General features: G+C 38.4%; 3 protein-coding genes across 7 annotated transcripts in view; 1 reads left to right on the forward strand and 2 right to left on the reverse strand.

Annotated features, from left to right (window-relative positions):
- Positions 1-7,857, reverse strand: part of otud7b (OTU deubiquitinase 7B) — a 45,302-nt gene extending 37,445 nt beyond the window's left edge. For both annotated transcript variants that reach the window (XM_041987835.1, XM_041987834.1), the window contains exon 1: positions 7,690-7,857. The gene's annotated coding sequence lies outside the window, so the exon portion shown is untranslated. The remainder of the gene's footprint in view (positions 1-7,689) is intronic.
- Positions 7,858-8,239: 382 nt separating this feature from the next.
- Positions 8,240-13,079, reverse strand: rbm8a (RNA binding motif protein 8A). Of its 2 annotated transcripts, none has more exons than XM_041988965.1 (6): positions 12,974-13,079; positions 12,326-12,385; positions 12,158-12,235; positions 9,671-9,807; positions 8,926-9,062; positions 8,240-8,668 (listed from the first exon to the last, which is right to left on the reverse strand). In XM_041988965.1, exons 1-6 carry the CDS (start codon positions 13,038-13,040, stop codon positions 8,620-8,622), a joined length of 528 nt encoding a protein of 175 aa, XP_041844899.1. In that variant the 5' UTR covers positions 13,041-13,079; the 3' UTR covers positions 8,240-8,619. The 2 variants fall into 2 exon arrangements, with proteins under 2 accessions (XP_041844899.1, XP_041844900.1); XM_041988966.1 differs by having other exon boundaries at positions 12,980-13,076.
- Positions 13,080-17,102: 4,023 nt separating this feature from the next.
- On the forward strand, positions 17,103-19,908 carry LOC121641046 (type-4 ice-structuring protein LS-12-like). 3 transcript variants are annotated; one of them, XM_041986905.1, is made up of 5 exons: positions 17,104-17,459; positions 17,592-17,666; positions 18,966-19,116; positions 19,548-19,695; positions 19,729-19,908. In XM_041986905.1, exons 2-5 carry the CDS (start codon positions 17,615-17,617, stop codon positions 19,813-19,815), a joined length of 438 nt encoding a protein of 145 aa, XP_041842839.1. In that variant the 5' UTR covers positions 17,104-17,459; positions 17,592-17,614; the 3' UTR covers positions 19,816-19,908. The 3 variants fall into 3 exon arrangements, with proteins under 3 accessions (XP_041842838.1, XP_041842839.1, XP_041842840.1); XM_041986904.1 differs by having other exon boundaries at positions 17,103-17,459; positions 17,595-17,666; positions 19,548-19,908; XM_041986906.1 differs by having other exon boundaries at positions 19,548-19,908.
- The last annotated feature ends 3,606 nt before the right edge of the window (positions 19,909-23,514 follow it).

A 23,514-nucleotide genomic window follows, 5' to 3' on the forward strand; every position in this document is an offset into this window, starting at 1 on the left:
CACCCCCCTGCGCCATATTGATTGCATCTCAGGTATAAACAAGCAATAGGAGGAGCAGAACTTTAGTTAGTAGTACATTTTAAAACCATTTACTCAGTAGCCAATATGGATAAAGGGAAGAATGATGAGAGGATACCGTACAGAAACAAACTTATCAAGGAGGCCCGATTGGTATTTGGCAAAATTGTCAACAATCAATAACGTAGATCCTTACGAGCTCAAAGCTGAGGAATGGAGCTTCAATGCTACATTACTACCTCCAACCTCATTGGTGGAGATAACAAGCTACCTCGTTTATGGTATCAGTGCTCACACGTACGAACACTTCAGAAACGACAAGTCGCTTGAAGCTCACGGACATTTCACGATTGGCTGGGTGCAGGATCTGTTCCCATTTTGACCGCAGGACTGCGACAACACAGTCATCACCGTTAACCCGCTGCTGTTAAGTGAAGTTGTGACTGGTGGTTAGGGTTACTTCACTTGTTTTGTCTGATTTTCTTTGCTTGTTTAAACTGAGCATAAATGATTCACGTGTATTACAATAATGCAAAAGAAACAACCTCATATTTATAATTAGGGATGTACCGATACCGATATTAGTATCGGTATCGGCCCGATATCACGTGCGTGTACTTGTACTCATCATTCAGAAAAGTGTTCCGATACTAGACCCGATACCAGTAGCATAGGAATAGGTGTATATGGTTGCGCTAACACACTCCAGTCCAGTGAGGGGCAGCAACACGCCATGAAACAGACATAAACCAGGTAAAAAAAGACATACTGATAGCACTTTACGGAGGGCAGAGCACATTTCCTGCAACACTGGAAAAGGAGGCGCTATGTCCGCTGTATGGAAGTATTTTGAAGTGACCGATGGTGACAAAACTAAAGCTAACTGCAAATTATGTTCAGCAAAGCTGTCACGAGGAGGAACGAATTCAAGGACCTTTAACACAAGCAATTTAATAAAACATCTAAAAAATCATCACTGTGCCGAGTACAGAGAGTTTTCTAGCAGCGGGAAACAGCACCAACCAACTCTGCAGCAAACCGTGGAAAAGCGGGAGAAGATGTCGAGGGACAACGTGCGTGCAGTGAAAATAACCGAGGCTCTTACCCAGTACATTGCTCTCGATGATCAGCCGCTGTCTGTTGTTGACAACATGGGATTTCGACGCCTTCTTGCCGTTCTGGAGCCGAGGTATGAGATACCTAGCCGTCACCATATCACTGACACCGTGTTGCCAAAACTACATGACTTTGTGAAGAGGCACATCCACAACCTGTTACAAGACGTTGCAGCCGTTAGCTTCACAACTGATATCTGGACCAGCAGTGTTAGCCCCATGTCCCTCATCAGCTTAACTGCACAGTGGATTGACGGAGATTTTACATCACAGAGAGTCGTCTTGCATGCAAAACAATTTAGGGGTTCGCACACTAGTCAAGCCATCGCAGGTGTGTTTGATGATATGCTTCAGATATGGAGGATCCCTAAAACTTCTGTTCATGTTGTGCTGCGTGATAACGCCAAAAATATGATAAAAGCCATGAATGACGCTGGACTCCCAAGCTTGCCATGCGTCGCACACACTCTCCAGTTGGCGGTTCACGAAGGCCTGTTGGCACAGAGGAGTGTTTTGGATGCTGTCTCAGTCGGACGGAAAATAGTTGGACATTTTAAACACTCTGCTTTAGCCTGCTCCCACTTGGAAGACATTCAGGGGCAGCTCAACCAACCAATTAAACGACTCCAACAGGATGTGCAAACCCGCTGGAATAGCACGTTCTATATGTTGCAGTCTCTCATGGAGCAGAAGAGGGCTCTGGGAATATACGGGTCTGAACACCAGCTTCCCGACAATCTCACCGCTCACCAGTGGGCGCTTTTGGAAAAGACTGTTTCTGTCCTGGCTCCATTTGAGGAGTTGACGCGAAAAGTGAGTTCCTCAGATTCATTGGCATCGGATACCATTCCTGCTGTGACTGTGCTTCTCAGACTCTTAAACAGAGAAACGGACGAGGATCATGGCATCAAAACAATGAAGGCCACCTTAGCTGCAGCTGTCAAGAGGTGCTTCATTGACACAGAGAAAAACCCACTCTACTGCATCTCTACTCTACTTGATCCAAGGTAGAATGTGTGTTTATCTGTTATTGTGTGAGAGTCTCATCAAAAGGAAACTTTTACAGTTTAAACAAGTTAAAATATTTTAAAATCTAAGTCGAAGAATATAATTAAATTGATGCATTGGGATTTACAATTAACACACTCCATTAATTTAATTAGTTGAAGCTTGAGTGTTCTTACTGAAATGTAATTGATATTTACCAACAACTTGAAAAACTTTAAATGGTTAAATATTTTGTTTTCACTGTTTCAGATACAAAGATCGTTTTTTCTCAGACATCAGTGGTGCTGCAGGGGCCAAGGAAATGCTGAAGCTGGAGCTGCAGAGGATGTCGAAAAGAGAGGCAGAGGAAGAACATGGCGAGCCACCTCCCAGGAAGCCTCGCAAGGCACAACCCAGCAGCAGTCTGGACAGTGTGTTTGAAGAAATAGCAGATGAGCAAGAGTCAACATCAGTGAGCTGTGCACCGGTGGGTGCTGCTATTCAGTTGGAGACCTACCTTGGAGAAACCACAACTGCACGTGAAGAAAATCCGCTACAGTACTGGGGGGTTAATAAAGTGCGGTTCCCCGCTTTGGCTCAAGTATCACAGAGATACCTCTCAGCACCATGCAGCAGTGTGGAAAGTGAGAGGCTTTTTAGCTCAGTGTCTCACATTGTAGATGAAAACCGGAATAGGTTAACAGCTGACAATACAGAAAAGCTACTTTTCATTAAAAAAAATCTGCCTCTCACTTTTTAAAAAGTGGCTTAGTCCTCACAGGCAATAGTTACAGAAAATGTCATTTCAGTTGTTCTGCCACAGTTTTATGTTGGTATCGTTACATTTAAGAGCTTCAGTATGGTTGAGTTGAGTGAAAGGTTTGGCAACGCTGTTTTAAAACCTTGAATTTTAAAATGTGCCAGTTTTGTTACACTGAAAGCTAGATCTTTGTTATATAATGCACACAGTTGTATTTGGGTAAAATGTACCAAAAGAAAATAAAAAATGTTTCATTCTTAGATCTGTAATGTCACTTATTAGTAACTTGCCAGTACTCAGCATTGGCAAGTTAACTTAATAAAAAAGGATGTCGTTTACTACAACCTAATGAAACCTTACACATTTATAACGGCAATAATGACCATAGTGACAGTAATGTCCACATAAACATATTTGGTATCGGCAAATATCGGTATTGGCAGATATCCAAAATTCAGATATCGGTATCGGATCGGAACCCCAAAAAAGCAGATCGGTGCATCCCTATTTATAATACATATTAATATTATGGTTCCAGTTAAGATCTTCAACCTGATGTCCAAAGCCTCTTTTACAAGTGGGAAACTGAAAAAATCTAACGTTTTGGCCTACTTTTCTACCTTTTCTGTGGTGTGACTTAGTATAGCAGGCTTTCACACAACAAGAGACTCCCATTTTATTAAAGATTATAATGCAGGCAAAGGCAAACGATGCATAGTTGTTTACGAGTAACCAATCAACATGGCGATAAACCAACAACACACTGCGGCTATCCCGAGCGTTACTTCACCTGACAAAGAGTGACTGTAAAATAAATTTGATAATAGACTGAAAAATTTAGTCAAGGATTTTACGATTATAGCCTTTCAGAAGAGCATGTAGATGCATCAGATCGGATTATCACAATTATATGATTTCTCAGTTATCTGATTTTGATGCTCATGTAAACGAGCTCATTGATGATAATTAAAAAAGGTAGGAGTTAGGAGTAGTTTGATATCCTTTAAAACAATTAATTTTCCTTTATTTAACTTGAACTAAACCCTACAATAACCCTACATATCCAGCTAGCATTTGCCACCAAAGGGAACACATGGCTTACTAACACCAAAGCTATTTCTAAACTGCTCTACTCAACCTTTAGTTACACACATGCTGTAAATATACACATTTAAACTGCATTTTCACCAAAAAAAAAAAGCTTTGCTATTCTCCTGTTAGTGAAGCTGCATTGATTAACCAGTTTTTTCCTTTTTGTTTGTCATGGCTCATTCATTTCTATGTTTATGTTTATCAGCTTTGCACAAGAATCGTACATAACTTTTGCTATACGACTGAACATTGTGAACCAGTCATCCTACATATTTTCAGACTCCTACAATGTAATACATACAGTTGGCAGCATAGAAAATGCCCTACCCTTGGCTGGTATTTGGCCCTTGCACTTATCATTACACAGTGTATTGCCCAGGTTGGAAGGAACAATTATGGCTCACTATTATGTTTCCTGACTCCCATCAGTGATGGACGATCACACATCTCATCATCTGAAAACAAAACAGCAATAACTTAATATTACTTTGATTTCAGTTGCCCATCTCCAAACTAAATTACAAACAGAAAAAGACAAGCAATATTTACTGAAGTCGATCCAATACACAGTTATTAAAACAGTACAAAAAACTGCAACAGTGGAAATAAAATATTATGTCTAGATTATGTCTTTATGAGAAAATTCAAGCTAAATATTTTCTTATCCCCTCCGACTTATGTTACTTTAACAACTGCATACTAAGATATGCCACCATAACTCTTAAGTTTTTACTAGTACTGCAAGCAAGGAAGGAAAATGTGAACAGCAGAGAGAAACTGATATAGCAAGCTCTCATTACCACAGCTTCTGTTATGGGAGTGGTGACTTGTGCTGTATTATGGCTGCTCGACTGGTACTGTAAGTCTGTATGGTATCTTTACACATAACTCTTCCTGTCTACTTTATAGTTGCTTCTTGTGAAAATTATGTGAACCATTCAAACCCCACAGAATTTGGTAGAAGTAATATCTACTGGACACCGTTCAAAGTCAAATAGCTGCTGGCATCCAGGTACACAATTCACTTTTAGGTCTCTCCACCATGACACAAACAGCCCTGGGCACTGGCCGGGTGCTGTGTCACAAGACTGGCTGGCAACCAACTATGCTGGGGAGGGTGGAGCTGCATAGAGTTTTAGGAGTTGCTGTCTGGACAGAGAGCTCTCAGAGACAAGTCACCCATTGATCTCCTTCTCACCGTGGCAGTGTGGAGACTAATTTTCTCTTTTATATATCACATCTACTCCTGTTATAAGCTATGACATTTACAGAAAAATGCACAGATGTGTCTCTGTATGGATGCAAGCTTTATTAAGAAAACTGCAAGGCCCTGCTATAGAGGGTAGTTCTTGGCATAGCTCATGGTTGCGCAAAAATCTGAACCTGTATACTTGACAGAAACATCATGCATTTGTCCTACTAACCTCAAGCAGGACTCGTCTACTTACTTATTTATCTGACCATGTTTTAGAGATCCTGCGGGAATAGTTCCCGAGCCAAATGGGTCTGGCTCAGTAACTGACACTGAATCCATGACATGAACACACAGAGACCGTGAGCAGCTGTTTAGGGAATCCAGTGAGAGACTATGTTAAATTTTCATAACCTAAAGTGGCATAGTTAGCTTATGAAACACCAAGTTCAACAAGGTAGTTCCAAACACCAAGAAAGTCAAACAGTTTGTTATACATTTAAGATATAATGGATAAGAACGTATGATGAGCCTACAGACTTCGACATTCCACTAACCGCCAGTTTTGTTGATACTATAAACTGAAACTGGTTTATTGCTACTGTACCTTGCTGCCTGGGTGTTTTAGTAAATAGTTTGATTAGGCCCTGCCAGTTTTAGACTATGATGAACCTCTTCCACAGAGTTTACTAGTGTTTAATAATTATTTTTAGCTAAAATGGGCCCGTCTTTACTCTTCCTATCGCATATGTCATCTTCTTTGTGGCATTTTCCACCAAAGCTATCATGAGTTGCTGCTGCTGGAGGTTTCTGTTTGACACATTCTAAACCTCACATTTGCATTGGAACCACCGAACAGAAACAGTACAACAAAAACCTAACTGCAGCAACTCAGTAAATTTTTTGCCACTGGAAACGGGTTGTGGACAGATTTATCTACCGACTGATTTGCACACTGATGGACAGAGCCATATAAAAATTTACAAACTGGTTTGCATCATCCAAATACCAAAGAATTAGCAATACACAGATTTCACGTCAACAGGCAAACTATAGATCAAAATCTGTTAGGGATGCATGACACACCCCACCTTTAACACTTGCAAGAAGTGATATCTGGCATCAAGATAATGTGCTTCCTAGTGTTGAGAACTTGCCTAATGAAATCTGACCATGCAACTCAAACACCCTGACAAAGACAATCAGGGTGTGTGGGATAAGAAATATGGGTATGAAAGCTGTCATCCTCCAGCCAATGTTCTGCAAATGACAGGTGGCTTAAAATAATATTGTCCAAGGAGTTAACACTGTGTGCAAGTTATTGGATGGCTATCTGCAAAAGTTCAAACATTCGTCTTTGCTATAAGCAGTTCCGTCCCAAATTTCAACATCATCCACCGGAAAGAGTGAGAAAAGGTTGAGGAAGAAGGAAGTGGGTGCATTTCTTTTTCCTACTTAGCTTCTAGAGAAATCAATCAACAATGTAATATAAGGTTCATCATTGCTTTAGCATGTGTTGCTGTATAACAGTCCCTTTATGCCCAATGCAGTAAAAACTCTGTACCAATGTCCTACTTCTTTTGTTGACGGTCAGCCCCGGTATCTCAGTAAACAAAAGAGTCCACAACTACAAGAGCTGAATAATTCAAGCCGAAATGTAACTCAATCCTGGTGATGTTGGAAATAACCGCAAAATAACACCGTTTTTAACGTGAGCCTGAGCACGACGCAGTGAACCCAATGACCACCGATCTTTCATTGTTCTCATATGTCACGGAGCTTTGCCATTAAAATATCCATCGATCAAGTTAGCAACTCCACGTTAACTAAATGAACCGATTCATTCTGATTGGGTGTTAGAAAATACACGTGAGCGAGTGTAAACACTTACTTCTGGCAATTTCTCGCTAAGCTGGTGCTTTAAATAAATGTTACATCACACATGCACCTTAAATACAAAGCAGGCTTGTATGTTCTGGATCGTGACCACCAGCTCTTAAGACATTTAATTAAATTTAGACTAGTTTATAAGGTAATTAACATAAAGTGGGAAATATACACGTGTTATTAACGTTTACACTGGTACCTCATAAAGCCAGTGTTCAGAAACCACTTCTGTCTGTCAGTATGCAAACAGATGCAGCTCAGTGCTCGACTTGTCCTCTACGTTTGCCTCTGAGCCAGCTATTATGCCTATGACTTCTCTTTGAAATATCAACGAACAATACACTTGCTTACATAAACGCATTTGAGGCGTTCAAACGCAGAGGCTGGTGCACCGTTACCACAAACCCCCTTCCCTTAACTTTATTTGCACGTATCAAAACACACCACCATTCCCTTATAACCTGCCATGCGTGTGCGAGAAAGCTCATCTCAAAGACACACATATATGTGTTTTTGTTTTTCTTTCAGTTAGGTCATCGAACCTTAACATTTGGCTAGCAAGTGGCTACTTCATGCTTGGCTAATCAGAAGCTAACGTTAGCTAACGCTAGTAGCTGGAGTATCCTTTTACTGCTTACCTTTAGCGGCCTCGTTGATGTTTTCATCGTCCCATTTAGTTTTCCTGCGAGTACCAACTTGTAAATTGCAAATACACTTCCAAAATAATTTATTTCTAACTTTTTAACATATTCATGTGTGAGACTAAGCGTAAAATCCCAAAACCGGACCACCACCGACAAAGTAAATTCTCCACCACTTACAACAACAACGTCAAGTGAGGGTTTACGTCCGCCCTTCACTAAGGACAAGCCAATCACAACATGGCTTTTACTTGATTGATGTGGATGACAACCAATGGTCGTGTTCAAGGACTTTGACTGACATCACACAGCCGAGGAGATATCAAATGAGAACAACAAAGTAAAACCGTCGTTTGCCAATTGGTTGCAAAAAAAGGGCCAGGGATTTTGTCAGAGTAGCCTATGATTGTGACACCGAGATCAGAATGACAGGTGCTTTCGGTTGTTAAAATAGCTGGGGCGTCATCATTGACTGGGTGAGATCATCCTGGATGATGTAAACTCTACGTCATTAACAATGCTAAATAAAAACACAACAGGACACATATTAACCTTTTAAAAACTTTAATGTTCACCACACTGTATAAAAACAAAAAACCCAAAACACTCAGAGTAAAATGCACATTACAATGAGTACATGCAAACATCTGAGGGAATAAGAGAAAACATAAAAATGTCCCCTACAAGTTGCTGTTCATAGAAACACAAAGCTTCATGTCTTTCACATTACTCTAAATCAGCATAAGTCACAAACTGCAAATGCTCTTTTTAAGCCAATTTATTCTTCTATAATTCCTTCTCTCTCTGTATGCTGTCACATCCAGACGCAGTACTATTACTCAGAAATATTTTACAAAAATTTCAAGATGATCTTTTTATGAGAAGATGAGAAACTGCCTGCAGTGATGCGACAGACGCCACCTTCACTCAACGTCGCCTCCTGTCTGGACTTCTGCTGCGCCTCCGGCCACCAGCCCTATAAGCAAGACATTACACACAACATAATAGTTTGTTTATAAAAATAACATTCTTATTGTGTATTTAAGAGTTAAAAAAATCTATTAAAAAGATTTGATGCATAAGGAAATGTGGGAACACCTTTTTGCAATTACGAGCATTTGTGCACTATGAATGCAAGTAAAAACCAAATTCAACTAATCTTAGAAGAACAGTGCAACACTTACAAGCAAGTGTTTGTTATAAAAAATATACAGACAAATACATCAATCTCACCTTCTCTTGCTCTTGGGAGGCCCTCTGACAAATGCCCAGTCTACGCTGATAGGCTGTCCCATCAGGTCCTGACCATTGAGCCCCTCCATGGCTGCCTGGGCCTCTTTGTACGTCTCATACTCCACCAGTGCATAACCCTGAGGACAGAACATTATATGGATTATTGCAACTTGTTGTGTACAAACTATAAAAGTCTATTCAGGAAAATATCAATTATACAAATGACACAATCATATTAATATAAGTGAAACTGGCCAGAGAAAGAGAGAATGTCATGTTCTGGCTACAGTATTTAAACAATGCTGCCATCTTGTGGTTGTGAAAAGGCTTTTTTTTACTGCATATTTTTAAAGGGTCAACATCCCTTTTGCACCAATATCTTGTTTCTATAAATATTTGTACAATCTATTCACCTTACAGAAAATACTGTTGCTACAAAATACAAAAATACAGATTTAACTATTAGTTATATTTCTATAATTACTTAGAAAAGTGCCCAGTTATTAGTCAGCTCAACACTGTAATCATGTTGGGATTAATTGACTGTCATTGCACAAGATTTCAGCAGCTTAATTTGCATTTTATTACACAAAAAAGAAAAAAAAAAAAAAAACAAAAAAAAGAAAAAAGAAGAAAAAAAAAAAAGGCTGGATGTTGAAAATAAAATTGAGGTGGACGTGACCTCTACCATGAACAAGCAAACTGAAACACGAGCATGTGAATCAGACATGGCTATCTGCTTCACCTTTAGGTAACCTGTTCGACGATCAAGGTTGAGATGCAGGTTCTTGATTTCTCCAAACTCTGAAAACTTGTCGTGAATGTCTTCTTCTGTGGCCTCTTCATGTACGCCTGTCACAAACAGGATCCAGCCCTCAACAGCTGCAGCAGAGACAAGACATTTTGGATCAAATATTGACTTAGACCTAAACTTCAGCTCACATGTGCCAACAAGGTGCCCAAATCATAAAGATGGAGAACTGACATTTTAAATATTGATGATTAAACTCTGGCAACCCAATAAATAATCTGCCTTTCAACTTAGTTTGAGGCAGCTAAACAACACAGATGACACTGCCTAAATTTGTGCATCTCCAGGTTCACTTTGAATAATGTATTCAGTTGATTCTTCAAGTGTTTTGCAAACAGCAACTCAGTTTCATGTAGTGCCATGACAATCAATACAAGTGAACCAGAATATGGAATAAGAGGTCCTCTAGGCTCAAACTTCAAACAATTATTATTTTTCTTGTGTTTTCATAATTTGCTCGCTTGTGATCGACCAAATCATCCAGTTAAAATGTTAGTAACTGTTGCGTATGATGACCTTCAAAGCTTTGTGTCAATTCTCACCCTCTGCATCTGGTCTTTGGTATGGTAAGATCTGAAAATTTTACTTTTGATTCATAGTGTCTGCCACAGTGGACACTTATTTATAAGGCAGTTTTCTAGTATATGCATAGGGGTAAATGTTACTTTTGCAAATTAACTAATTCAGTTGACATCAGGGAGTTATCCAATACACTGTCACTCACAAAAAAAGGGAAAAACAAAACAAAACAAAAAAACAAACAAAAGCATCCCTGTACATGTCTGTAGAACTGAAATATTGTGTACGAAAAAAAAATGGAGCACTGTTTTTAGTAATTCATGCAGCAGAGGGTTAAGCTTACCAATCCCACAAATTTAGAGAAAACTATGATGATAAACCTACATGTCAACTAGGAACCCCATTTGACTGCATTCCTCCAAGAAAGATGATAACTGGCAGAGACGTGGTGCTGCACTGCTGTAGTGTCGTTTTAGTTAGTATTCGAAGAATGAAAAGGAGCAGAATCTGGATAAACCACAGTTATTTGATAGCAGTTGGGATTGCCAATATTCTGCTTTGGATTTGTGCAGCTGCTCAGGAAATACTACATAAATGAGAAAATTAAAGGTCTAAAAGATTTTCTTGTTTCCCTTCATTTGTGCCTCCTCTCTCTTCCATCCTCCTGCCCATGACCCAGAAACTGGTCTTAACGAATGTGTCACTTTCTAAAAAATGCCTGGAGGATGGAGACTGCAGGAGGACCCATGTCTGAGGAGGCTGAGGTCTATTCTTTACATCAGTCTTTTCAGAGTCTGTCACATTTAACGGGGTGTAAATAAAATAAGATGTGTAAGTATTCCTCTTAGTGTTGTGCTTATATAAATTCAAAGTGAAATCATACATAAAACGTTTTGTCTGAAAAAATAATTCATGTATGAAGAAATATGTGTGTGTATTATGTTGATTAATAGATGCTGATTGATGAATATGTGATGCTACAGTTGTGATTTTTCATTATAAATACGATTTGACATCTGTGAGTTGATGTCACAAGCATATCTGGAGTAGAAAATAAATTTGTTCTAAAAACTTTGCATCCATTTAAAGTTTGTTCAACTTTATAACAGACATGACATGACATGGAGCAACATCAGGTAACATTAAACATTTCATAGATCTGTTTAAAAACTTACTTAAATCACTCTCTGATCTTCCTACAACGGTGGTTTCAGGAAACCAACAGAAAAGGTATTTATATTTTCTACCAGTGTACTGCCCAGCATGGTTTCTGATTCATATCAAGGATCGACCCTGAAACTCTTCATCAGGTTCTGCAGAATCCTTATAATGACTAGTTAATCTGAATGAGGCGTTGTGAGGCAGAAAACACATAAAACATAGAGGTCCGTGAGTCTTGATTGAGAACTGAAGATCTAGAAGATGTGTTGTAGATCAGTCAAGTTTGTGCTTGGTACACATCTGAATGTTCACCTTAATCTCTGTCAGTTTCTGAAACCAACGATGTAAGATCAGGGTATGATTTAATACGGTCAAACAAATACGTTTGTGGAATTGATTTGTCGTCGTATTTGCTCTGCACAGATCATAGCTGCTTATGAAATTCCATAATCTCAAGTAACTGGACAAATCCCTGTAAGTCAGACCAGTAATACAGGAAAACTGTCCAAAAACAAATTAAAAATGGCTGTCTGTTTTTACTAAACACGGAGTGATCAAATAGGAACAGTGCTTGTGTCAGAAGCTGTTTTAAATTATTTTTACTTTAGTAAACATAACTGTGTACCCATAATTTTGCAAACAAAAATGATAAATAAAGCTAACTGACCAGCAGCCTGGATGTCATTCCACTGGCTAAATGTTTATTAGTTTAACAAATTCACTATGAATGGCAGCACTTACATCTCTGTGGACCTGGCTCGTCCCCATCTTGTTCCACGGTATCATAGTCCTCTTTGGTTCTGGACCTGGCTCCCTCATCTGAAACCAATGAGTAGAAATATATGAACCCCACAAATAAAATATACTGCAAGATTTAAGCAGGAGCTTAAATAAACAAATATAGCTCACCTGAGCCAAAGCCTCGTCCTTTTCTCTTCTTGGCTTTCTCTTTCAGCTTATGGATGCTCTCTGAGGACAGAAAAATTTAGTCAAGAGCCTGAAGATGTTGCTGTTTTATGCCGGCCATCACCGCCATATACTTTTACGCCAACCGGCGTTTAATTATTGATTACCTACTTTCAGGTCATCTCCAGACATCCAAGTCTTTGTGTCACTACTGGTTCACACCTGACACTAAATGTTTATATAAAGTGTATTTACTCGTAAGTCTGTGGCAACGATTAGCCGTTAGCTAGCTAGCACGCGGCTAGTCAGTGATTTCACGTACTCTTAAGTATAAATGTTTATGTAACGTTAGCTGTAAATAGTTTTAATATTTAATTCTCACCCTTTGAACCAAGTGTATTTACATTTTATTAAGTCAAGCTTCAGAAGTTTAGACAACCAGTTTGGCTAAATAGCTAACATGCTATGCTAACATGAATGAACGAACAGTGCGCTGTTAGCATTACAGCATGTTAGCATCGCTCGGGCCTGCTACCACGCAGCCTTGCGTTTGTTGCGTTTTCCACCACAATCATTGTGATATTTACCTAAACATTAACCGAGTATTTGGACACTCGAATTCTGAAAACCTGGTGTAATTAATAATAATACCGTCACCATCCTCATCCATAGGAAAGTCCTCGCCTCCCGCTTCATGAAGATCCAATACGTCCGCCATGATGTCTGTGTGGTGACTACGTAGCGTACGTAATGTACGTAAATAAAGGTGGAGATTGGCGGATGTGATTGTTTTGCGAAACACGAATCCATGAGTCCATTTGTTTTGTATCGAGTTTTATCTTCTACAAATGTTGTTAGCCTGGACTTTAAGGAAAAGAAAATACACCGGACTGTGAAAAAAGATATGAACCAAATCTGATTGATGACGTTTGTGTTTTTTTTACGAGTAGCTGCTCCCTCTATGTATTAAAACATAGAAAACTTTTTAAAAATGGTTATTTAGTCTTGAAGTGACATCATTCAAGTTTCAAGATCTTTATTGTCATGCAACTATAACGGAATTTTGAGGAGTCTCTCGGCTTAGCACAGATAACTTAGAAAATAGAAATACAACAAATAAGTAAAAAATAAAGATATAAAAGATATATAAACACTTCTTCATTTTTAGAAAATTTGAGAATTCACAGCAGAATTTGTGTGTCAATGGCCCTTGGTCACTTGTTTGGGTTTTCATTTAACTTTTTTTTAAAAACTTTTTTAAATTTTCATTTAAATTTTTTAAAACTTTTTAACCCTGAGATTCCTATGTTTTTATTTGTGTTGTAGCTCTACCTTCAGGGATCTCTAGCAAAAACATAAATCTAACCAGGCTCTCTAATCATGCACTTTACAGCCATGTTGGAACAGTAGCAGGGTTTGTAAGCATGTTGTTGACCCATAAGACTAATATAACCAACAACAGCTTTAATTTACAGATAACAAAGCGGTAAATTTGGGTTCAGCACAGGTTTCAAAGCTTTCATTCATTAACCGTGTGTCTTCAGATGGCAAGCTTTGAGTTCCTTTTGAGCAGATATTGCTTCCCTAAAAAGATCCTGTTAGATTTACGTCTGTGTTGTAGACATTCTAGCTGCAGTAAAACTATTTAAGTGCATATCCAAGTAGTCTTTTTTGTCACTGATGCTAACAGACAGACAGACAAACCAATGCACTGAATAATTATAACTCACACTTACTTAAAAGCTAAGGAGTTAAAATGTGTTTTTAAATTAGTTTTAGAAACAACAAGAGAATAAAACTAGTCTATCCTGCAGCTGGAGCTCGTTCCATACTTTAGGAGCTTTATTCACTCTTCTTTCTTACTGAACTGTGTATGACAAGCCTATAGGTGATTAATAAATATGGACTTGATTTGTACGTCAAAAAAGATTTCATCCTATAAAAAAATTTAGAACATTTTCTTTGAAAGGTTTAAAAGTGAGTACTTTCTATTTGCAGTCAAATCAGGGCAATGTTGCCCTCTAGTGGTCAGCATCAGAACAAATCACAGCCCACAGCTGATCACATTAACCCTTAATCCGTTTGTGAAAAGATTCATGAGACGCTTACACATCAGCATGCCATGTGGTGGCGTCACTGAAGTTCAGCTATACGTCTGAATTCAGCCAGATAGACTTTGAAATCAACTTAATAACTCAGCTGTTTGATTCAGCATGTGTTATCTTTATCATAATAAGTGTTACCAGCCTTTAAAAACAAACCCAATCTAACAGGAGATAAGGTCTGACCTGAACTTTACTTTTATGTGTGCTGGCTTAGCATGTACTGTAAGCATGTTAATGACCAAACCAATGCAGCTGCACACAGTAACACCCACAGTCAGACACAAACCCACCAAACAGTCTTTTACTTAATGCTACAGATCAGCCAAATCATCCCAGGTTAATATGAATTCTGACTGAATGTTCACTTGTATTCATCCAGTTTAAAAGCACCACATGTAATTTTGACCTCAATGCTCCTGTCAGACAAACACACGAGTTCATCTTTTAGTCAGACAGACCTTTTTCATGGTGCAAATGTCTTTTTAAGGTGCAGCCTCACAAACCGTGAAGAATGGACTAGAGCAACTTGCTTCTCAAAGTCTAACACAGTGTTTGAACACATTCTGCCAGATATACGATTTTTCTGGAATCACTTCTTATACTCATTGTTCCTGAAGGGGTGCACTAGTACAAAACCAAAGAAATTCACAGGTTGCCATAGTGATGCTACAAATGCACAATGATCAACCTTGCCTACTGCTGTAAAAATAATAATAATAATAAAAAAAAATAGAGAAGGGAGTGATGCATTTATACACAAAACCAACTTAAAGTTTAGCACTTTAAGGTTTATAAAGAATTATTCAGTCACATTTAAGTTGATGGTTAACAAGATAACAATGAAATAAACACATAAGAACAAGATTATCTCCTACTGTCTTCTATCTGATGAGTTTATCAGGTGCTCGTCTTCACCTGCTGTGGGTTGCTGGGTGGTTGCTGACAGCTGGGACTAAATGGGATCTAACACTTTGTCAGCAGAACTGAGTGACGTTGTCTGACTGTCCTTTGAGCAGACAGCTACCACAAGGAAAAGAGAAACCCCTGCTATCACCATGCAGAACATTAAAAAGCCCAGGGTTCATACAAGGCAATAAAGACAGCATTTATTTTCTTTTATTTTTTCTATTATGCTTTTTTTACTGTTAATCTTTAGAATCTTGTACTCTAATCCAAAATGAGAACTCTTTTAATGCCTTTTGTAAACGTATGAAAGTATTAAGCTGTTTAACTCATGCAAAAGCTGCAAAAACTCAGAAAAAAATAAAGAAAAAACAGAAGTAATAGTTCTACCTTTAAAAAACACAATTTCCCAGGAAACTGAACATTTTCTGAAATGCCTTTATTCAACTGACACAATACAAATAAACAATTTGAACATTCTTTCATTATTTCATTTTCAAGTGTTTTCACTGACTTTATATATATAAAAATATAAAAATATTATATATAATATTCACATATATATATATTAAAATATGAATTTGGAATTATCTTGGCCAGAGAAGCTGGTCCACATTGCTTAGTGGTGGTAATGCACCAAATCATTGCATGCCCACCACCAGAAAACAAGAAGAAGTCATTAAATTGATCTCATGGCTGATTGAGACGAGAGCGGGACGGAGAAATCCTCAAACCGATTACAAAGATGGAACAATCAATGAAAACGTCGCTATTTGAAGCCAGAGCAGACAGAAGTTTTCGTTTCACCAAACCCGTTGGGGTTGGGATCGTAAACACAGAGGTATGTTATCTTGGGGGTCGTGGCTCAAAAAGAGAATCACTGCTATAAGACACCATCATGTCATAATGATCAGTACAGCCACATGAGCTCAGGAGGACATTGGAAAACAATTTTCACTCAGCACAGTCAACCTCTGCATCCAGGAGTGGAACCTGAAGTGTCTGAACACCAGCTCATCTCGGATGGACAGAAAAAGACAGTGAGTCAGTGTTCTGTCCATGTTTAACTGCTTTTGAGAAAAAAAACTGGTATCTGGTTCTTTATGTTATTAGAGAGAGTTGCAAAACAAGCATCTGTGATGGCATGGTGGAGCATTCATGTCCATGGAGTGGAGGACTTCATGTGTGTGACGGTACCACTGATGCAGAATTTTGGAGAGACATACTATTAAGGTGACGTCTTTTCCTGGGAGGTCTGTGGTTATTTTAAGAGGAAAATGCCAGACCTCAATCTGCACCATGTGTTAAACTAGCCTGCCTACAGTCCACATCAGTCTCCTGTTAAAAATGTCTGGAGCATCAGCATCAGACAACAACCACGGACTACTGAGCAGCTGAAATCTGGCATGTAACAAGAATGGACACAGATTCATCTACAAAAATGAAAACAATTAGCATAACCAGTTTCAAAACCATTAAAAAGTCTCATTAAAAGGAAGCTGAGGGTATCTAATGGATGACACGAGTCTATTCCAACTATTTTTCTTGCTACATTAAATTATAGATTGATTTACATTTTTTAAATCCAATAAAGACGGTCAGTGAACTTGGACTTGTCTGTGTTAAATAAAGGTTAAATCACAGAAACATTTTACAGATTTATGTTTTATTGGAATATAAAGACATATTTCCCAACTCGAACAGATGATAAGCTGCTTTGTATGTGGAACATTAAAACTGAACCTGAAGCTTCAGTTATAGACAAATGTAGTGGAGGAAAAAGAGCAACTTCCTATCAGAACAGTGGAGACAGAGAAGCTAAACAAGTAGAAAAACTGAAATAAACCACAACCATCAAGTCAGACAAGCCAGCTCATCATGAATAACTGCTGTCTCTTTGTTTCCAACTCACACCAACAGAGTGAACTTTGAAACCTTCTTGTCACAGCTGCAGTATCAGGCATCAAGGTTCAGCCAGCACGGTGATAGTTGTCATCTTTTCATGCCACCGTTCCTCGTTGGATGCGATTATATTCTGAGTAGCCATGATTAACTCATCCCATGGACTATAAAAGCCTCCGGCTGCCTGACAGGAGGCACCATCAGGTCCAAGAACCCCAGCAGTTAAGGTATGTCTCCCTCTTCTCACTCTTAGTAGGAAACAAGACTTGAATGTATAGTTGGAGAAAAATAATGGGCTTTACTCAGTGTGATCAGTAAAGTGTTTGCTTCTACTTTATTCTGTTTTCTGCAACTTCCAGCAGGTTGGTCTTCCTCCGCAGCCATGAAATTCTCCCTCGTTGCCGCTCTTGTTGTTGTGCTGGCTGTTGCCCATGGTAAGGCATATTTCCTAAGATTAAGAACAATATATATACTGATTAAATGTATAACACATCTGTAGGATATGCAAACATTTCTGCACAGCAAAAGTCTAGAAACCTACATTTATTTCAGCTAAATGTATAAAATCCAGTAAAACATGTAGATTACACTGTAAAATCTAACAAGTTGATTTTATTTCAAAAACTAGGCCTACTATTGACTTGAATAGTTTGAGTTTGTAAAACCTGTTTGTACTTGTTCATCAGTCTAACAGGAAAAAATTTATTTTTATGTCCATAAAATGTTGTCTAAACACTAAAACCATGATGAAATATTATTTATAGCTGAAATGAGGTTAACATGAGCCCAGAAAATGTTCTGGTGTCTGATTAGCTGACAGCTGGTTTCCTCACAAGAGGAGCTTTGCAGGTAGAGGTCATCTATGGTGACGTGACATGATGTCTATTTTTTTTTATTAATATTTTATTATTCATAAATAACACAAAAGAGCCTGGATTACATGAACATATTATAGTTCATTTCTTTTTTTTTATTTGTTTTTTTTTACCTCTTACTGAAATGATTTGCAACCTTTTTCTGTCATTTAAAGTATTGACAATTATATATATATAAAAAAGTAAAATAGTACTTTTGAAAAAGTTCAGGGTAATTTCAGATAAAAGTAGAATGGCAAACTTGTGTTTGACACATGTTGTCACAAATATGCAACAAACCTCTTTGTTTATTTACTTATTTTTTTTTTTATAAAGTAGCTTATTTTTTTTTATCAAACTAATCAAACTATATTGAACTAACTTAATTTAACTGTTTTCTTTTACTCTATCTTATTTATTTGTTTATTTTTATATTATGTGTATCTCATTTATCTGTGTTAATAATGCTTATTCATTTACTTAATTGCATTTTATTTTATTCTAGTCTTTTTCTTTTTATTTTCTGCAGATTTTTTTTTTGCTGTATTTATTTTGTTATGAAAATTAAATGAAAAATATTTAATCTTAGAGGGAAATGTCAATGTTGTAGTAGTTTTTATTATCATTATTGTTGTATATTCAGTTATTGAGAGGTTAATTGCATTTATTCAGCTCAATAAATTCTTTTATTCACAATTTTGCCCTCCAAAGCTCATATGAGTGTTACTAACCATTACCGTAGATTAAAATTAAGTTATATCCACTAAATACAACCTAAAAATGAAATCTTAGCCTCAGTGTTACCGTTCCAACTCTTTAATTCACTGCTAGTTTAAATGAAGTGTGATGATATGACTGAAAATGAGTGTGTGTTTTTAGGCTCTGAGGCCGTCTCACTGGTGAAGCGTGACACCCAGGCCGACTTGGACAGGCTCACCCAGCTCATCAAGGACATGTCCGTCAGCATCACCACCGCAACTCAGGAGATGGTGGAGAAGATTAAGACTCTTGAGATGACCAACACCGCCCAGTTAGTACCAACCAACAGAAAACTTCACTCTGGTTTCATTTGGCTGGTTTTGGTTGGAATTTAAACTCAGCTCATCGTGAAAAGCTGAGGAGGAAAAGCTGGACGAATATTATAGAGATTAAGCTGCCATAGCTGAACTAGTCTCCCTCTGCTATGGTCAAAATAATGTCCAGAAGGGAAAGAATTTGCGCTATCTATTTCCCTATGTACTGTTTATGTAAGAAAAATGCAATAATATAATGTATGTAAGAAATTCTTTCATTGAAAAATTCTCCCTGTTTGCATAGATGAACGGTCGCTTTTGAGATAAAACACTTTGTTGTTATCATTAACCAAGCACACATGATGATGCTGATGTTTTTACAGAGGACTCTTCTCCATTTCTCTCTCTTTTTTAACAAGATGCTCACTTCTGTTTCTCTTCTTTAAAGGACTTATGTGGAGGAAGGCAAGGCCAAGATCCAGCCTCTGATGGAGAAGGTCCAGGCTGAGGCCGCCATGCTGCAGGAGCAGGTCCAGCCCTACATCACCAACATCGAGGACCACATCAAACCCCTGACCGACAACTTCCATGCTCAGGTCAAGCCCCTGACCGACAACTTCCACACTCAGGTCAAGCCTCTTACCGACATGATGGAGAAGCTCTTCCAGCAGGTGGTGGACCAGTCCAAGGTCCTGCTGCCCCCCCAGTCCAGCTAAAGAGACACTAAAGTGTGACCAGTTCACTTTCACTTCCACCCTGAACAGTCCTCTGCCTCTAAGTTATTTCATCATTAAAGGGGTTTAAACATATCAAATTGACTTGCTTTTTTAATTTAATTTACAGATTTGTTAAAGACAAGCTACCGGTGGAGTCATGAAGCTGAAATAAAGCTTAACTGTCTCAATCTGATCTGCTGGCTGCAGCAAAAATCAATATGCATATTACCTCTAACCTCTGGGTCATCGGATTTTCCATCATTCATGGTTCAATATCTTGAAGTAGGTTGTCAAATGCACCAGAGTCCAGCTCACAATGCGGATAAGATCACGGTGATGGGATTAACTCAAATTAAAAGATATATAGGCTTCAGGCTGGTAATTAACCTGATAAACAATAAAAATGCAAAACACAAAGTCAGTAAACAAGTGGTTTTATCACAGCATAATCCATCTCCACAAACATGTAGAAAATACATTTTCATGTTAAATATATATTGTGCAAACATCTGCATGAGTAAGAAACCTTAAAGCTGTCTTTGAGCACCAGAAAATTAAAGTTTAATACAGTTTTAAAGGATTTTTAATGAAATAGAAGCATTAATTTGTCATTTTCAGCAGTGAAACTGCATTTTTTTACCTATAAAATCCAGCAGTGTCGTCTCACATGGAGATGGTGACAGGAAAATAATTCAGAAAAATCATTTTTAAAACAAAAGTCAATCAAAATGTGGAAAATTGAAACAAACCAGAAAAATGAACTGAAAGAGCGAAAATGACTATTTTCTTCATAGAAATGTACAATATAACAAGTATTTACATGCAGGAATGAAAGAAAGAAATTATATATCAGATAAAAATGCTGCATTCAAGTGCAGCAATGAGGGTTTCACTAAGTCAAGTTCCTGCTATCCATCCATGCGAAGGACTTGACTAATTAGGACTAGTTAATTTGGTGGTGTTTCAAAGGGAAAATTAGTTCTCAGTGCTCTCAGCATTCACATTTTCCACCCGTAGCTTGTGTCTCAGAGCAAGGAGGGAGACAATGAATTTGTTGTCAGTTTACACACAAAACAACAAAATCACTAGTCTTCCACGCTGCCACAGACTCAGCAGCTTTCTGTTGGCTGCACTTGTTTGAAGCAGATGCTTTTATTTCAGTTGCAGCCTCCTGCTGACATTTCTGTTGCCGAGCTTTGAGCCAACTCAAGGTGGCCTCCTTGAGCTGATGTAGAAGCCTTCAGACTGGGGAGGGCTGCAGGACCGTTTAAGAAAACCTTGATGGTTCTCCTTCAGTCCAAACTTCCCTCATAGCCCTCAGACCTCTTACCCGAAGGCCGAAGCTTTGCAGCAGAACTGGCAGTGCTGAGCGGCCGTCACCTTGAGCCTGAAGACATTAGGCTGGCAGCTTTTAAATAAACTATCTGTTAAATTGCTTGAAACTGCACTAAGAAAGCAGATAAACCAACTCCTCCATGTGGGTAATTGCTTTAATTGTCTACCATCACTCATATCTGAATGAGTTCTAATATTGCATCTATTTTTCTTTGAATTTAATATTTTGTTTTACATAAATAACCAGAAATTTTCTCTGGTTTCTCTCCCATCACACATGGTAGCAAGGGTTCTGTGTATGGAGGGGAAGGACGAGGTCGACGCTGCAGATGAGAGCGGGGGAGGCTTGAAGCAGAGCCAGATCGAGATAAGGTCAGGGGGTCAGCGTCAGAGGTTATCTGCTGGAACAAAATGTGTGATCCAAGGCTCGGTACAGCCGCTGACAGCCCTGCATGCCGGGACAGAGAAAGAAACACCAGCTGACAAGCCGCCATTCAGTCATCACGCTGCGAGGTCAGTGTCGGACTGATTCAGCTGTCAGTCACCAAAAGGGCCAAATTAATCACTTACACTTTTTCTTTTTACTTTTAAGAACTTAATCAAAAGTTGTACTTTAATCTTACAATTAATTTAATTAGTTTTCTTCAAATGTTTTTGGACAAAAGAGGATATAAAGACAAGATTTTGTGGACAAGTAAATAATCTGCAGATTAATGCACAAAGAAAAGATCTTTTGGTGCAGCTCTACAGCAGTGATGAATATACAGGAAGTAAATGAAAATGGCATTTTAAAGCTGTAGTTTGTATCAGATTTTTTCTTTCTATCATGATAGGCCGCACATATAAATTATTCTACACAACAAACATTTAGCATTTTTCTCTCATGACGTCTAATTAATCAGCATTAATTTAACTTCTCTGCTGGATGTATGTGGGGCACAATTTTTATGTCATCAATGGTAATCGATAATTTAATACGAGCAATAATGTTGCAAACATCTGAAGTCAACGTCTGAGGGCAGTCACTGGCACTTGGCCATTTTGTTAATACTTTAGCTGGGCACATATTACACTGATGGAAACATAGAGCAGCGATGGAAACATATACATTATAACAAAAACAGAGACTTCTAAGAAGCTGTCCTTTTAAATGCTGCAACAACACAACCGCTTACATTGAGATTTTGACATGAACAAATAAATTGCATGTCAGCCAGAGCTGTAAGATCTCTGCATCTTCTTGTCAGCTGCATATGAGCAACTTCTTTGATTTTGATATTTTTTACTTGCACATGAAGAAAAAGTGATTTTTGCAGCATATGCAGATTTACACTCTTAATTTCTGTAAAATCCGTGAATATGGATCCTGAACGTAAATGTAGAGCATGTTGTATTTACTGAAACTTGATATCTCAACAGGCAGCAGTGCTGCCATCTCACCAGACCCCCTGTGAGTGTGTGTGTGTGTGTGTGTGGGCTGCACATTCACAATGAAACCTGATTACCCTGAATGTATATCTGTGTGTTTTTGCTTGCAACTGTGTGTAGATCTACAGTGTGGTGCCATGAATGTGACAATTTTAGTGTTGAGTTAGATAAATGCCTGTTTGGGTGTTTAAGTTGGGAATAAATACGATTAAGCAGATTTTCTCAGGTTGTCATATCTGGCATGTGCGCTGCGATTTGATGTTAAAAGCAGAGACAGACTGGTCCAGTGACACAATTGAAAATCAATAAGGTAAAGTGGGTGACAATGACAGACGACAGCAAGACACACATGATTTATAGAGAAAATATGTTTATTTTTAAGGAGAAAATCTAAAATATTGCAACGAGAGGAAATGAAGTGGAGATATTATTTGTCGAAGCAATACAAAGCTGTAGAGTGTGATGAGACACACACACATACACACGTCACTGATGGGGAAATTGTTTCCACTTACCATTTCTGAATTAGACACCTGGGGTCATCCACATGGGCGTCGATTGAAAGCAAAGAAAAAAAAAAAGAAAAAAAAATCACACAAACATCTAAAAGAGACATTTAGGAAAAATTTCCGTAAAATGCTAAAATAATCTGAGGTTGAAGGGCCAATCTGTGGCATCTAAAGGCGAAGACATCAGCGTCAGAAATGGCCTGTGTGGAAGAAAAGCCCAGTCTGTCTCCATTGGCCAGTGGAGAACACTGATAGATATGTTTTTGCTGGCACGGGTTATGTTTTTACTCAGGACTGACAGACAGACAGCCCCCATGCACACAGGTGCTATTCAAGGAAACTGTGTAAAAGTGACGTCACTCAGTAAAATCTAGCCCATAAACCTTTTCACTACTCAAGTCCCGCCCATTACATGTTGCTCTGTTCA

This window comes from Melanotaenia boesemani, chromosome 6 (genome assembly GCF_017639745.1).
Source record: "Melanotaenia boesemani isolate fMelBoe1 chromosome 6, fMelBoe1.pri, whole genome shotgun sequence".
NCBI lineage: Eukaryota > Metazoa > Chordata > Actinopteri > Atheriniformes > Melanotaeniidae > Melanotaenia > Melanotaenia boesemani.